Source organism: Hyposmocoma kahamanoa, unplaced genomic scaffold, assembly GCF_003589595.1.
Source record: "Hyposmocoma kahamanoa isolate Upper Pololo Valley unplaced genomic scaffold, ASM358959v1 62, whole genome shotgun sequence".
NCBI lineage: Eukaryota > Metazoa > Arthropoda > Insecta > Lepidoptera > Cosmopterigidae > Hyposmocoma > Hyposmocoma kahamanoa.
In genome coordinates, this window is record NW_020653850.1 from 13,843,289 (window position 1) to 13,861,019 (window position 17,731).

The 17,731-nt window shown below is 37.7% G+C and overlaps 2 protein-coding genes across 4 annotated transcripts; one reads left to right on the plus strand and one right to left on the minus strand.

Moving 5' to 3' along the window:
- Positions 1–322: 322 nt before the first annotated feature.
- LOC113229639 (guanine nucleotide-binding protein subunit gamma-1) lies at positions 323–1,287 on the minus strand. Its single transcript, XM_026463307.1, has 2 exons — positions 1,157–1,287; positions 323–1,083 (listed from the first exon to the last, which is right to left on the minus strand). Exon 2 carries the CDS (start codon positions 990–992, stop codon positions 780–782), a length of 213 nt encoding a protein of 70 aa, XP_026319092.1. The 5' UTR covers positions 993–1,083; positions 1,157–1,287; the 3' UTR covers positions 323–779.
- Positions 1,288–1,901: 614 nt separating this feature from the next.
- Positions 1,902–15,897, plus strand: LOC113229439 (prefoldin subunit 3-like). Of its 3 annotated transcripts, none has more exons than XM_026463023.1 (6): positions 1,902–2,030; positions 4,416–4,441; positions 4,551–4,640; positions 5,917–6,159; positions 8,838–8,992; positions 15,658–15,897. In XM_026463023.1, exons 3-6 carry the CDS (start codon positions 4,572–4,574, stop codon positions 15,743–15,745), a joined length of 555 nt encoding a protein of 184 aa, XP_026318808.1. In that variant the 5' UTR covers positions 1,902–2,030; positions 4,416–4,441; positions 4,551–4,571; the 3' UTR covers positions 15,746–15,897. The 3 variants fall into 3 exon arrangements, with proteins under 3 accessions (XP_026318808.1, XP_026318810.1, XP_026318809.1); XM_026463025.1 differs by having other exon boundaries at positions 1,971–2,030; positions 4,416–4,435; XM_026463024.1 differs by having other exon boundaries at positions 1,976–2,030; positions 4,554–4,640.
- Positions 15,898–17,731: the final 1,834 nt, after the last annotated feature.

Sequence of the window (17,731 nt, forward strand, 5' to 3'; positions counted from 1 at the left end):
AGTAAGTCTGTTCGATATAAAGCTACGAGTTGCGCTGCAACTATTATGGATAGGCGTGTCGCTTACCACTAGGTGCGCGACTTTTTATCCCGTCAATGTATATTATGAAAAAAAAAATTAAAAAGGTTGGCAATATGAGGGAACTAAATAATTCACAACTGTTTACAATTTAAAAGGTATCATCTACTTGCATATTTTTCCAATATGGAGAGTCTTCTCTATGCTATGGAGTTCTAACGTGTCTGAAGTCTATAGATGTACCATCAATTATATATAAAACACATTTCATAGATAGTTGAGTTTTATTGTTTCAATAATACAATTAAAACCAATAAATAAATACACCGTTTCAATGGTATGCTATGCTAATTACTTAGTTCTTATCTTAAGGCTGCACTGTAACTCTTGTTTGTCTTTTGGGTGTATTAACCATGTCCCTATTTACAAATTAGTAGTTGCTTAAAGTATTTAAACTTGAAGCAACTGTGCAGATAAGAAATTGTAGATTTATGAAGCATTATTTTAAACAATTCCAATTCTGATAAAAGAGGAAAGTTGGAGCAAAAACAGATAAGTCACATTATTACTCTATGTTAACGTCAAACATTAGTTTTTATACATTCTTATGAACAGCAACCACTAAATCCTCATTAAAAATATGTTTGAAGCACGGATTTGACTACAATGCGACAAATCGATTCAATGAGACTAGACGAATTAGAATCAAAACTTATCGGTTTTTGTTCTGAAACTCCTCAAATTAGTTACATAGACATGGTTTAGAGGACGGTGCACGAGCTCTTTTCTCGGAAGGGGTTAACTTTCTGACTGGAAAAGCCGACGAGGAGGCAGTCTTCCTGCTCATGTTCGTTGATATACTTCACAATGTCTGCCACAGCCGCGGATACAGGAATTCGCTTTATGGCAGCCTCTCTTCTCAACTGTTCTGTAACAGCACGCTGCTGTTGCAGAGTTGATACCATCATATCCATAACGGCGGTATCGGAGAGGCCTATGTTGGAAACTAAATCAAACCAACTCCACAAGTAGAAATAGGGCGTAGCCTTGCACCTTGACAGGTACCTGAAAACGGAAGATAAGTAATTAAAGTTTGTTTTACTCATGACTTATGTTAAGAAGATTTGTGATAGCTTACGTGTAATTAAATAGCGCTTAGAAATTGAGATTCTAGGCGTAAACGCAATAGAACTTTGCAATTTTCTAACAAGTAGGTACACAACATACGATTACAAGCCAAAGATAATATAAACGAAACTCACAGACTACTTTTTGTTTTTCTCAAAATAAAATCGAAAGTGACATTTAATTAATGTTGCCAATATTATTTGCCACATACATTGGTAGGAAAATCTATGGCATATAATTTTTTTTTGAATAATTGGTACGGTAGAATGAGTCACTACACTACCGCCAATTTCATGTAATAATTTTCTGATCGCCCAAATAAAAAAACCTAAAAGTAAATCCGTCAAGTAGGAATGGATAATATAGCATTTTCTGAATATCGTATTGAAACTATATTATATCAATATTCGAAATCGGATGTCGAAACTATATATTTTCTTAAACTATACTGTTCATGGATACAGCCTGCGTGCGCGCTGCGTTGAAACATTGCCGTTACAGATATGCGGAATCAGACTTCAAAAGTATATATTATCGGGTATAGTTTTACAAGAGTAATGCGGGCCAATGTTAGTATACAGTTTCGAAGACGCACAAAAAATGATTTCGCGTTGATATCCACTCAGTGAATATATGGAGACAATCTGATACGAAACAATATAGTTTGGAAAATATATGATTTCTTTTTGGTATCCACTCGGTAAAGCTCGGCTTGATTCGGCATCGCTATAAAATACGCGATGCGGAGTAATATCGATATGTACAGATATACGATATCGGATTTTTAAACTGTATATTGCCACAATATACAGTTTCAATAACTATATACGATTTGTAACGCCCATCCCATTCATTTGATCCTCTTTGGCCCATTCCTACCGTTAAGTCAAACCACGCCCCGTTAAGCCGCTAAGAAAAAGTTAAAGCGTAGTGATGACAGTGCACGTTAGCATACTGACGTTTCCCTCCCGCCCTCTCTGCAATCTTCACCCCGCGCGCTTCTTACAGTCAGACCCCATTTTGCGCGGGCGCCATATTGCTTGTTTTGTGTCGAAGAGAAGCGTTTGCGTCGATTGATTTCCGCCCTTTAAATTCACAAATACAGTATTATTGTATGTGTGTTTGTGTTGATTAATTTCCGCCTCTTCTAATCTACAAATACAGCTTCGCCGGCGTTTTCGTAATGTATCGAAAGTGTTGTGTACCCGAATGCAATAGTTTACGACAGGACGTTAAATTGCATCATATTCCCAAGAACACGGAAAGGAAAATACAGTGGTTAAAGTGTATACGTAGTGAAAATTCTATGGGTGAAACCAAAAACATGCTTGTTTTGCCATAAACATTTCGAGCAAAGGTTTCACACAGCGTCAAATCGTCTGAAGATTGGAGCTTACCCTACTTTATTTTCGGATCTGGAGATATCCTCGGGAAGACCATCAATTGCCTCCAGAGAAAGAGGTAACATTTACTTCTAGTACCTAAATACTGAACATTTCTTTCGATTGGTAGTCTATACGTATATGTAAAATTTTATTAAATAAGTATAAAGCAAACTATGTACAGTCAACAGCACATCAAACTACACATTTTAGTTCGAATATCGCCACCAGTGCTATGGAACAAGATTCATCAGTGTGTAGCTTGATGTGCTGTTGACTGTACATCACACTGACTGGCAGTTATGTATAGAGAAATTTGATTTGCTAGACTTATTGAAGGTGTCTGTTTCTGTAATGTGTTAATGACCTATTATCTATTATTTTTTTAGATATATTCAGTGACCAGAGTTACTCAAGGAAGCGACACATTGATCACTCGTATACACTACCTTATGAGCAAAGACTTAATAAAGGTGCACGAACTGAGGTTTCTGGCATGTGTATCATCCTTTTCTATGTTTTATGTGATCGCAAAAGAAGAAGCATATTAATATGAATTATTTCATTGCAGATACATACTTTATGTCTTGCCTACAATACCAGGTCAACTTGTGCCCGTTGCATCATCAAGTTCCGCACTGCACTATGCATCAGGTAATATTTGAAGTTGAATAAATAATTATTGTTTATGAAAGCACGACAATGCTTACATATTATGTTTGTTAACAGGAATACTAGTTTTACTTCTTTTATTATATTTTATAAAACATGTACTGTATCTTTTTAGCCTCAGTATGTAAAACACCACGAAAAGTAGTCAAAAGAAGGCTTATTAAGAATGTAAAGGCCTTAACACCAAGGTGCAAACTTTTATACAATGAATATAAAAAAGTTAGAAACCAAAAACACTACAACACACGAGTGAAAGGGGCACTGGCCTTCAGTAAAAGTGAGTGTTTAGAAGTTCTAAATAAGATGAACCCATTGTCGAGAAAGGTTCTGTCAATGCAAATGAAACTTTGCATTAATAAAAAGATGGCCAGAAGGTTTACAACCGAAGAGAAACTTATTGCTCTTTCAATTTACAAGCAAGGTCTAAAATGTTACAAGTTTCTCCAAAAGATATTCATTTTGCCTTCAAAATCAACTTTGAAGAACTTGATAAGCCAACTAAATATTGGTGCTGGCATAAATCCACAAATATTTGACCTTATAAAAAATCAGGTAAATATTTAATAATTACTTAAGCAATTGTTGTAAATATTGGTAGTATGTAATAAAATTATGAAAAACTTATATTTTACTATAAAATTACAGGTAAAAAGCTGGGACAGCAAAAAAAGATTGTGTACAGTGCTATTTGATGAAATGTCACTAGAAACTGCTCTAACATATTCAAATTACAAGGACGACATTGTTGGATTTGTTGATTTAAATGGAAAAACCAACAGCTTTACAGACCACGTTCTTGTTTTCATGTTACGAGGCGCTGTCTGTAAATGGCAGCAACCTGTAGCATTGTGTGTACATTGAATAAATTTAAGAAAAAAATTAAAAAAAAAAAATTCAATAAATAACATTAAAAAGAATTTCTAAAACTTGTTTTATTTATTATAAATTCGAACAGTTTTAATGTCTATAGTACAATACAGGTAGCTGGTATGTACCCTGGTGGTACTTGCTGCGGCCGAATAAACGTTACCGTTGCCTACAAATTAAAAAAAAGTCTATTCCGATGCCGTAATACTATAGATACAGAATATCCACCTACGGGTTATACCAATATTAAAAAAAATAATGTCATGTTCTTAACGTGCACTACGTCTTAAAGACAATATATGGATGGCACTTGGCGGTCTGTTACGTAGTAACTCTTATTAGTTTGTGAGTCAAACCAAGTTGATGAAGTGAAGGTTTTGGTCACAATATTATTTCAATTTTTAAAGTTTTCTCTATAATAAATGATAAATAAATTACTTGCATTATAAATAGATCTGTTAAAGTGTTAATAATATATTGCAGAAGGCACTGTTTCTGTAAACAATGGACGGCGGTGACAGTGGCGATTTGAATGCGAAATCATATTCGGGCATTCCTGAGGCCGAATTTGTTGTAAGTACTAAATACCATTCAATGGACTCTTGAAAAAATATGTTATTACATATTTTCAGAGTCTCGTATAAAACCATCCAATGACTTACTCTAATTATATTAGGTTATGTGTTAGGTTACACACCTGGGGTATCTTGCGCTTATAATTTCCATTCATAAAACATATCAAGCGATTTCTCGATTTTACAAAGCGTAGGCGCCGTTAAAGATCCTTGAAATTTGTGAGGAAATATTACATTCCTGTCATAAACGGCAATTTTTAAATAATATTTCATACGTTTGGATCTACATCTTCACATTCCGAAATTATGATTGAATATGTCTTTTATGAATAATGAAACAACTTTAAGTACTTAAAAAACATGATAAGCGAATGTTCACTACACTGCACAACATTTTATCCTTTTCGTGACATGCCCTTTTCTTCCTGACTCCTAATTTATAATTTTTCAAAACTATTAGTTAACTGACTTAGTATTTAGATAAAACTATGAATAATATACATTTAAAAAAAATCATCAGTAACATAACTTCATTAGTTAGGAAGTTCTTTGACAAAAAAATTTTCATTTTTATCTTTTTACTTCAATAATCTTATGTATTAGTTTGCTGTATTAGCAAATTAATTCCTTGTCCTGACATGAGTATGACTAATCAAGTCAGCAAATGTTAACAAAGGTTATTGTTTGAGAGTTAGGAATTTGAACATTATGTCGAAATGCAGAAGATTTCAGAAGAGATTGCAATGGCCTGAATGCCTTTTCTTCTGTAACTTAACAAATTATTTTTTTAAAGATTACATAAAATTACCGGGTATTGAATTGAACATGACAACAAGTGACTAAAAAATAAAAACCAATGCCCACACAATAATCCATAGAATGACTTCACGAATATTTTATGGTGCATATAGGATAGTCAAAGTAAACACTGGTGCAAAAATCGCAGAACAAATACAGTGGGGAATTGAAGTTTAAGAATAGAAGTGGAAAAAAATTCAATGAAATAACTCATAATGAATAAAACTACATCATTGCTGATTACTTGAATATATATTATGTTTATCCTATCTAAAATTACTCAATTTAAAAAATCTACTGTAACTATACAACATTTTTGACACAGGTGTTCTTGCATTTATATTATATACATAGTTCAAACTATAGGAATGTGGAAGAAAAGGGGCATGTCACCAAACTGGAGTTTATGAAACACTGCACTGTAATCAATAGTAATCACTTGAGACCACAACTATGTTAAATATAATATTTTCCAGGATAATGTCGATGAATATATGAACAAGGCAGATAATTCAGGTGGTGTAGATAAAGTACTAAGAAGGTTAGATGAACATCACAGTAAATACAAATTCATGGAATACACACTTGCCACGAAGCGGAGGCGATTGCGGCAGCAGATACCGGATCTGGCCAGGTCTCTTGAGATGATAGAGAAACTTAAAACACAAAGGGAAGAAATGGGAACTCAATTCTTACTTAGTGATCAGGTTTTTGTGAAGGTAATTTGTTATTATTTCAATGGCTCCTAAGTATAAGGGCCAAACTAACAATTTGATCATTTACTTGGACCCATCGAATCTACTCCTTAATAATTACATAATCATGTTAAGCAGCTTAATCATGATATTGTCAACAATTTCTTTTCCATGTATAGAAATTGGGTACATTTATGTACAATACTAATCTTATGATGTTTATATGTAACAAAGTGAAACGAATGATTGAAAACTACATTGGTTTTCTGAGGAATATTGATGTTATGGAGTAAAAAGTTCTGCTGAACGGTTACCATGCTGGTCTGCCGTGCATAGGTTCCAGGTGCGATTCCTGGGTCAGGACAGATTTTTGTATGGCCTACATTTATTTCTCTCGTGAGTTTGGGTTTAATTTGTGTTGTCTATGTGTGTGTTCATGGCATTCGCGATACATATGTCCCTACTGCCCCTGCACTATACGTGGATGTGTTAAAAAAAATTGATTATATGAATTAAATATTTATTGAATTCATATTCAATTATTTTTTGTGAAATTACTCCACTAGTTTCAGTTCTACGAAACAAAGAAGCATGTATGAATCAAAAATACTGGAACATGGTGACAAGGCCAAAGTAAGCATCCCACCAGCAATTAGCAGTTATAATGGAGACATAGTAACGAATCCCAGTGATATAGCAGAGGTGTTTGCAGAGGAATTTTTAAAAGCTTACTCAGAAGAACCCGTCGTACACCAACACACCACAATAGTCTCAGTTGCCCGAGTAGAGAATAGTTTAAATGACATTACATTCACGATAAAAGATGTGCAAGAAACTATGTTAAAATTGAACACACAATCCTCTCCTGGACCTGACAAACTACCAAGTAGCATTTTCAAACACTGTGTAGGTCTTAGCTCCCACTTTGACAGAACTAATGAATAATCTTTCAAAACGGGATATTTGCCTCAAGATTGGAAGCACAATATAGTTACTCCTATTTATAAAAAAGGAGACAAGACTCAGCCTGAAAATTTTCGTCCCATAAGTCTCACCAGTATTGTGGTCAAAATTATGGAAATAATTATTTGTGATTGACTAAATCAGTTTTTGAATCGGGAATGTATAATATCAACCAAACAACATGGATTTGTACGAAAAAGATCAACTGTTACAAACTTGTTAACATGTGTGAATGCATGGAGCAAAGAACTTGATAATAAGAACCTAGTGGATGTAGTGTACCTGGACTTTGAACGCGCTTTTGATAAAGTGCCGCATCAGCGTCACTAATGAAGCTAGATCACTTCGATGTACGTGGGACTCTACTTAAATGGATAGACAATTATCTTAAAAACAGACCATTCCAGGTACGTGTCGGTAACTCCCTGTCGCAACCAAAACGGGTTCTAAGCGGGCTACCGCAGGGTTCAGTACTCGCTCCCCATCTATTTGGAATATATGTAACAGATTTAGTTGAGTTCATAGATTCCAATTGTGCCTTTTTTGCTGATGATGGAAAGTTTTTTGCAAATACACTAATAAACTCTGGACAACTTCAAAAAGATCTAAATCGTATACAAGACTGGACCAAAGATTGGATTATCAAATTGAATGCATCAAAATGTAGCATTTTGCATCTTGGTAACAATAACCCCAAAGTCACACATAACTTGCATGGAAATACCTTAGCCGCAGTCAAAATTCAAAAAAATCTTGGAGTCAATATCGCATTCAATATAAAGTGGGGTGAGCATATCACTACAATAGTCAAGAAAGCTATATGTCATACGCAGGTCGTTCCAAACAATGACAGTAGATGTGTTCCTCAAAATCTATAAGACCAATATACGGCCACTGCTGGAATATGGATATCAAGTGTAAACATAAACCTTCTTGAAAACTTTCAGAGGAAGGCAACTAAAATGCCACAGGCAAATCCTATGAGGAGAGAGACTACACCTTCGAATCGAGGAAGACGCCTTCGTGGTGGCCTCATCGGGACCTCATCGGGACTTATAAAATTCTGATGAGTCAGTACAATCTACCAGCAATACAAAACATCTTTAAACCACCATCAGAAACTAGTTCGTGCACCTTCCAAAACCCCTGCTGCACACAAGTTTTCCAGCACCAGAGTGGTGCACAATTGGAACGTGCTACCAAAAGATGTTGTTTCTGCTGTCTCTGTTAATGCATTCAAAAACAAGCTCGACAACTGGCTACGAAAGAGTGAATCAGTGCTAAAAAAGTGAACTAAAACAACGATATAAATTTCAACACTGTGTGATGTAGACCAGCGAAAGCTGCTCGTCTATAATCAAATAAATAAATAATTTGTTATAATTATTCATACAAATATCGAACACTTAGAAAAAATTCCTTCGATCCGGCTGGATTCAAACTGACGTCTCCTAGCAAACCATGCCAGACGGGCTTAGTTGGCATAGCGTCTGGCACAGACACATCACACTTAAAGGACACTTCTTCCGCCTAATTCACGTGTTGGTACGTTATTATATTAGCGAACCTGCTCGAGTCTTCGTTTCGATGCCAAGTGGAGCAGCCAATGTGTGTCGCTTTGAAGTTAATAAGAAATAATAAAATAATGGCAAGTTATGTAACAGGTTCTAATTTGAAATGTTACAGTAACATTAAAGTTGGTATCAAAATGCCCCTTTCAAATAAAACATTTGTTCTAGGCTAATGTTCCCCCTACGAAGAATGTGTGCTTATGGTTGGGAGCCAACGTGATGTTGGAATATTCCCTAGAAGATGCAGAAAAGTTACTCACTTCTAATATGGCTGCTGCCAAGAAGAATCTTGCTTGTGTGGAACATGATTTGGATTTCTTAAGGTATCTAATCTGTTTGTTAGTAACGTTTCTTACTCCGCCATTTCAGTACTTGATTTAGAACAAAAAATACTAGTTATATCACTAATCGTAGCTATGTTACATTAAAAAATAGGGTTTTAGCCCTATTTGGATTAAATTAAATATATTACCGAGACTTGTGAAATTGCCAATGTATAACAACAAAATTACAACTTATATGGTGATTATTATGTTTATTACAATAAGTACCTAACTAAAATTTGATTAATTCTCATCTTTTATTATTGCTGACTTATTTATTAATTCATTTTGAGTTCTTAGGTTTTTGCGCTACGAGTTTTTTTACACATAGGAAATGAAACTATTTTTTTGGATCTAAATTGCGTATATTTGATTTTTTAAATGAAACAATGTTCGGACCATTTTTAAAATAAAATAATGAAGGGGTAAAGGTAGTATCGTAAACTGTCGCTATATCGCACCCCTCATGGAAGAATGGCATAAGTGAAGTTACGTCAAAAATATTTATTGCTCCATTAGATACAGAAAAATATAACCCTCATGCGGAGAGCATGTTCCAGTTCTTGTAACTCTATCGACTATTATGCCATTCTACCATGAGTAAGTGAGTTGGTTTGCATTAATATTAGACATATTATTATTATTATTATGTTTATTTTAAACTCTCGCCTCTCCCAAGGCCTAAAAGACTAATTTTGAATTTTTAAATGGGAGAGGCGGTATTTCCCGGCAATGGCACAGTCGGCCGGGGTCAGGGACTCAGGTCCAAGAATCGGCGAACAATACGTTATTATTATTATTATTATTATTATTATTATTATTATTATTATTATTAGGGTGGCTTCATTTGGGAAATATGAGCCTCTCATCACTGCGACCATTAAATTATCTATTGTGATCACTACTAATTACAGTTCGGAACCAAGACCAACAGCATTAAGAAACTGAAGGACTTTCCTGGCTCCGACAGTTTTTATGTCCGCTGGGTGTGGCCTGTGTCTACCCAGTATGAAACTTCCTACGCCCATTAGAGGGCAGCACTGGGTGAGGAGATGCACAGGAGTTTCATCCGCCTCATGGCAGAATCTACATTTTCTGTTTTCTCTCTGTCCAATATTTGACATGTGCTTGTTCAAGCCACAATGTCCTGTTACGGCTCTAGTCAGTATTCTGATGCCGTTCCTGTCCAGTGACAGAGCTTGTCTACAGTGTTTGGCACTGAAGGCAGCTATCAGGGCTTTTGAATGCTCAATACCCTTAGTCTGCACCCACACGTCCCAGGAGACGTGTGTGCTATCCCTAAAAAGGGCACAGGACCAATAAAAGCCTCCCTAGCACCAGCCTTTGCCAGTTCATCCGCTGCTTCATTACCCTCGATGTCAGAGTGACCTGATACCCAACGCAGGATCACATTATTCCTTTCCCCGAGAGTATTTAGTATAGTTACGCAGTTCTCTACAATCCTCGAAGTTTGGGTGACTGAGGTTAGTGCATGCAGAGCGGCTTGACTATCTGAGTTTATATAAATATTATTTTTGTGAAACGTAGCCTCTCTTCAGATTCAGATTACCGCACAAATTATTATGGCGTATATTTCGGCCTGAAAGATAGAGGAGTGTTGTCCCATGTTCAGCTTGTAGCTGAGTCTGGGTCTCACGCCGTGTATACCACAACCTACGTTGGGTCCCATCTTGGTCCCATCGGTGTACCAAAGAAGGCTACCATCTTTCCAGGTGAGACTGTTAGTTTCTCAGTCTTCCCTGGTTGGAAATTCTACCTGGTAGAGTTTCTAAGTTTTATGATTATCACTAATATCAGGTTTCTTACCACGGTATGACTTCTTTTTATTTTCCCGATATTTCGGAACGGTTGCACGCTCCATGGTCACGGGTTGACTGGACGGCGTCAGATGACAGCTTTAAGACCAGACATATCTGTCTACCCTCTTGCGCTGTCGACGAGTACCTTCATCGCGATTTGTTGTGACGTTACAACCAAAGGTTAAAACCAAATACAAAAATCCGACAGACAAGCACATAGAGAAATTCGCGAGGTCCGCTGGATCGTTCCATGGCGTAGTTGGCATAGCGTATGGCACGGTTTACTAGAAGACGTCGGTGGGAATCCGGCCGGATCAAAGGATTTTTTTTCTTCGATCCAGCTTGATTAATTCGAGTGATATTTTAAAATTTTATCACACTAACGAAAATGGCGAGCTCCGTGACGCCACATTTTTATGTATAGCTGCAACGTCACAGCTGATTTTAAAACATTTGCACAGTAATTTTATCAACGTAAAAATTGAACGCGACAAACAAGATGAAAAGACATTTTTTGTTTCATGATTTTCGCGGCGATGATTAAACGACGAAGATAACTATATACGCAATTTCATATCGTTGTCCTTATTACTCAAAATGTATAACAATAGTTCATCCCCAAACAAGCAAATTTAGCTTTGTAATTTTTTGTTTCATCGTTTTCGCGGCGATAAACGACAGAGAAGAATACGGCAAATTCTGCAGCGGTCACAAGAAGAAACATAACGAGGTAGCATAACTGTCACTGTAATCTTATGGTAGAGGCACTGTTTAAAGGTTTTTGCTATTTCTTGTATTTATAGGATAACTGGCACACTTAAACATCTATACTACCTCAAATGGTTGAATCAGCATAACAGTGAAAGTATGAAATCAATCACTTTGGAAAAAATATATAGTAAAATTGAGAATATGCACTGATTACTATATGGTGTGAAAATACGATTCCTTAAAATTTTACCCCCTCGGTCGCCCAGTGGAGTTACCGGCGTTAATTGTGCCAATTTAGCATAACTGTTCAGTTATGCTGAATTGGCGTAATTAACACTTTTTAGAAAAACAATTTAAGTGCCATTAACTCGAAAGTTTCTGACAAGGGCAGTATCCGAACAGTTTTGCACTTTCTATAGATTTATTGTGATCACTGCTTACCCTTTTCAAGCGTGTTGAATTTCCAGGTGTGTCTAAAACTGCTCCTTTTGTGACATGAATTGTTATGACTGAAAGTGAATATTTTTTAGCACATTAGACACGGACTCTAACCTTCCCATTATATTGTCGTAACGTTGTATTTATCGTTGGACGACAGTCGCTCCTACCTGTTCCCACTGGATCGTGACGATAATTCATTTACGGCAGCTGCAATGGTGTTTACACGACAGAATCGTTTGATGCACAGCAGTCCAATCGCATCTATGTTCTTTTGGAAGTCCGTAGTGTGTGTTCGCTCCCGTGTGAAATGGAAATGGATGAAGAGAACATTTTAATAATGAATTGAAAATAAATTTTAATTTAAGAATGATTTTACAAAGGCAGAATACGTGCTGACAACGACAAATAAAACGTGACCACAATAGTAGCTGCGATTGTCCGTCGTCACATTTTAATCGTGATAGTTACACTTTATAGGCACCCGGAACTCAAGTGAACTGCAGTTGTGGGAGCTCGTATATCGGTCAGACTAAACGAACAATTGTCGATCGTATGAAGGAACACACCCGAGAGTAAAAAACAATGATGCACAGAAGTCGGCTATAGCACAACATCTCACACAGACTGACACTAACCACTGGATCGAGTTGCATAGCCCCCAGGCACTCGACAGAACGTCACTACATACAACGGTTGGTACGAGAAGCCATCGAGATCACGAAGTACAAAACATTTAACCGTGATGATGGTTTTACACTGCCCAGTGCCAGAGGGTAGACAGATATGTCCCCTCTTAAAGCTGTCATCTGTCGCCGTCCAGTCAACCCGTGACCATGGAACGTGCAACCGTTCCGAAATATCGGAAAAATAAAAAGAAGTCATACCATGGTAAGAAACCTGATATCACTAATATCAGGTTACTAATAATCACTAATAATCATTTAGTGAATAACCACGAAAGTCTTAAAATCTATATTTCTAAGTTTTGCTTGGGAAGCATCATATCAAAAGTCATTCCCAGAACAGGATGTTCCAGAATTGAGTCCTGGGCCGATCTGAATGTCTGGGAGAGCCGTCTAGTCCTTAACCTGATGGAGAGCCTATACATGCTGTTACCGGCCTCCTTCTGTATGAATACATGCATGGGAGTCAGATTCACCAATGCATTTAGGGCCGCCTCAGGTGTAGTGGACATGACTCCCGTTGCTAGCAGGCACGCGACACGCTGTACTGCTCAATGTGGCAATAGTGGTTATTTGACTGACTTTGCCACTCCAAACAATGGAGGCATGTATTAATATGGGCCTCAGAATTGCCTTGTTTAATCAGAGAGTCATCTTTGGTTTTAGACTCCAATGCTGTCCTGCCATACGACTACAGATACCTAAGGCCATCTTGGCCTTGTTGATCTTAAACGTAACCTGTTTAAAACCCAGGTGTGCCCGGCAATTAATACGAGGAATAAAAATAAACTAGCTTTTCTTGAAAATCGTCTTCAGAGTCAAAAAATCATTTAAGGGGCAATGTATACCATTCTATAACAAGATTCCGGTTGGTATACAAAATTTGCCTTTCACGAGCCATAAAACTATAGTGAAACAAAACCTTTATACTAAAGGTTATTATACAACTTCTGCGTACTTAGATGACAAAAATCCGTGGTAGTAACCCGTTTAGCTCATGGAGGTAGTCTCGATCTCTGATGTTTCAAATAAAAAAAAATTATTGTAAATGTTATTTACAAAGAGCAACCCTAGAGTTTCTTGCTCATTCTTCTCAGGGGAATCTGCCTTACGAATGAGCGGTAGAGTTTAACCATTGCGACGATTTCAAGTGTAATAATGCTTACCTATGAAATAAAGATTATTTTGAATTTGAATTTGAATTTGCATACATAGGCACGGTACGCCTAACACCGTTGGATTGGGTGACGACATTTTAGCCAACGCCTAGCAAATGCTCGGATAAAGTCCAGGCATTTACTAGGAGTTGCCCAGGATGCACCGGCTCTTGTCTTCCCTTCCTATAAAACCCTGGGATTACATAGGAATGGAAGCCACTCACTCACGTGAGAGGTACGTCGTCCTAGCACCTAGCACACCAATATTAGGCATAACTGGTTAATTTTTTTTATTTATTTATTTATATCAGGTAACAAAAAGACCCATGTATACATACCTTATAGACTAACATACATAACAAATATAAAAACAAAATACACCTATATTATATATACCTTTAAACTAACATACATACAATATAACATAAAAAAACTAATCTACACGATTTCACTTATCGGCGACGTGCGGCGCAATCTGGTGTCAGGTAACCGGCCGCGGAATCGCCGATATATGACACCCTTCGGCCAAAATTCCTCTTTCATGAAGGTCGAAAGATGTTCGGTCGGTATTCTCACCACAAACGAATTAAAGTTCACGTTGCGGCGAGACTCCAACCGCTCGACCCTCAGGGTGTAATTGGCTTTATGCCTGATATACTCCACTATCTCCTCAGACTTCGTGGAGTAATGCAGCCGCGACAGGTACATCAGCGTCGTCGGTATGGCCGGACGCAGCAGGAAGTTCGGTCCTGTCGGTGCTGTGCCACACTGGTTACGGCTGGTGGGCTTCCTCTTCCTCTTCACCACCTTTGTGAAGCCATCCTCGTCGCACTGGACCGTCTGCCTCTTTGGTTTTGCAACTTCAGAGACAGGCACACGGAGATTGGTTTTATCCTTAGCCGATTGCCGCCGCTCGAATTTCGAAGTGGCGGGTCGGCTAGTTGAAGCGGCTACAGCGGCGTATGCACGTGTCGCGGTTGACGTGCACACGCGTGACATTTCCATCGAGGCAGAGGGGCGGGCAGCGGGGCGCGGCGCATCATGCGCGGTGGCAGCAACGAATGGTGACGCATTATGTGCCGACTCGAAACTGCTGACCGAAGCATTCAGCGCTGCTCCGCGTCGTGTGTTTACGTTAGAGGCTTCTGGTGACCTACATACCGAAACAGCATTGCTTAATAACGCAACTTGGGTGCGCAGCTCACTTATGATATTATCTGAAGCCTCTAATTTATACTGTACTTCAGCTAGGCTAGACTTCAGGGACGTAATGTCCTTCAGCAGCCTAGTAACATCGACGTGGTCGAACGTGACGGGGGGCAGCTTGTGCAGCTCCTTCGCCACGAATGTAGGCACGTCGTCCGGGTCAGTCTCCTTCAGCAGCGTGATTATATCTTGGAGACTCTTCACGCCTCCATCCCTCCGGCGAGATGGCTTCTCTTCGGCTTTACCGAGACGCTGGAAAAGCAGCATCTTGCCACTGCAAATCTCATCCTCACTGAAATTTGATTTGCATATCTGCACTATGCTGACTTCATCCATGGTGTCGATAGCGTGATTAATGAACGCCAGGAGCTCATTGGCAATGAGTTGCTGGGAACTCATTGTCAATTACGCGCAGCGGCTTGTGCCGTGCGAAACGCGAGTTAGGTGTAATTAACTTACTGCGTAGTGGCACGTCCGTTTCCGAACGCGCCTTGCTATGGACTGTAATGACTTTACCATCTTATTAGCATTGACCATGGGCCCTATAAAGGGCCCGAAACATTAATTTGTTTGAAACAACAAATATACGTGCCTTACATCCGAAAAAATAATTTGATTTTCTATATTAATTAATTTATTTATTACAGAGACCAATGGACCACAATAGAAGTGAACATGGCACGAGTATACAACTGGGATGTGAAGCGTCGTCAAGCAGCTAAAGCCTCGAGCTAATCCGTGTTCTGTCCAACGCGTAATATTTCACACCCGTTCAAAGCATTTTAACTTATAAGAACTGTTCATTATTAATGGGTCTCCATTATCATCCTTTGTATTCAGGAAGATTTACTTGTAAAACTATTTCTAACCAAATTTCAGGCGCTGTATTACACCTTAATAGCAGGGTTTATTGGACCACTTAAAAAATGTATAGTGGAATTGTGATCTTCACTTTTATAAGTACTCACTTGAAAATTTTTGTTTTGTTAGCTTTTTTGTATACATAATATGTGAATTACTTCTGACAACATTCTTAGTACCAATTTATTTTGTTACGTATTTGATATTTTATTATGTTTCAAAATAATAGTAGTAAAATACGAACTTCTAAATACATGTCATCTTACGAATGTGAAACAGTGATTAAAGGCATTATTTTAAGCTTTCTAAATTGATTTTGTGCAATCTTATTATTAACAATATTTGCATATTTTTGTTGCATAAAAGTCTTATCTTCACATTGGTGATTATAGATATGATTGAGTGATATGATGTCGTGAAAATGTGTTTATGTAAAAATTGTAATCTGAAAAGTTTAATAAATGCTTGCTTTTTGCTTTTGCCTTTCAGTTCAGTTTCAGTACCTGCACGAGCTGTTTGTCTCGTACTGTAATATGTCAGGGTGATATCAGTGAGATGATGCAAGGAGAAGTCAAAGATGTAGAAATAATACTCGATCGATACCATGGACTAAATTTATTGTACTGAAAAATTACAATTTATAAATTTTGCACGTGCCCAAAGTAGTGCGCGTCGTTGCACATTTTCCGCTGCATAATAATCATATAATAATGTACGTTAACCCGTATTATCTATGACCATAGATCACAACTTATGAGAAAACGAGAGTATGGTCTAGGAAAAACAGTTACACATTTAAACTGGTAAACTTTAACCAGCCATTGTAAAGATGATGGGCTAAGCAGGAAAATGAAGACTCAGATATTGAAACTGTAAAGGCGAATATATTCAATCTTTCACCGAAAAAATAAACTTAAAAATTAAAATCACCCTCAGAAAACGCCTGATGAGTTGTGCGAGCAATTACTTGCAATGCAATATTCAACGTTATTATTGAACAAGGCATTCTTCAGATTGATTTTCTAAATCTAAACATGCCCCCGGGCGTGAAAGGCAATCTTTCAACCAGAATCTTCATTTAATGGCAGTGGCATATTTTACTGAATGCACGCCAGATGGTTCCATTTGTAGTTTTGATTTCTGCCACACGACGAATTCCATCACGTCCTGGGTAAACAGCTGAGATTCGTCCTAATTGGCATTTCAGGCGATAGATTGTCTTCTTTTATTATAACAAGGCGATCCGTTTCTAAAACAACATTTGAAGACTTCCATTTAATCCGCTGCTGTAGTTCAGAGATGCACTCTTTATTCCACCTCGACCAGAAGTGTTCACGTAACGTCCCTATTCGTTTATATCGCTTCAAGTGAGTGACAGAAGCAGTTTCATAAGACGGCACAGGCAAAGATGTGAATGGACGTCCTATCGGGAAATGTCCAGATGTCAGCGGCAGAAGGTCATTAGGATCAGACGACAATGGCGTGAGAGGGCGCGAGTTAAGAAGAGCTTCAATTTGAACCAGTGATGTACATAGTTCCTCATATGTTAAATGACAATTTCCCATTACTATCTTTAAATGATATTTCACTGATTTGATACCTGCCTCCCAAAGACCACCAAAATGTGGAGCATAAGGAGGAATAAAAATGAAGTTCATTCCTTCAGCGGCAATGTCACCAGATAACGAACAGTTATTTGCCTTCAAAAATTTACCAAGTTCATTGTAAGCGCCGACAAATGAAGTTCCGTTGTCAGAATATATACGCGTAGGTTTACCTCTACGAGACACAAAACGACGAAGTGCTGACAAATAGTTTTGACTGGTTAAATCACCTACCAACTGAATGTGGACTGCTTTC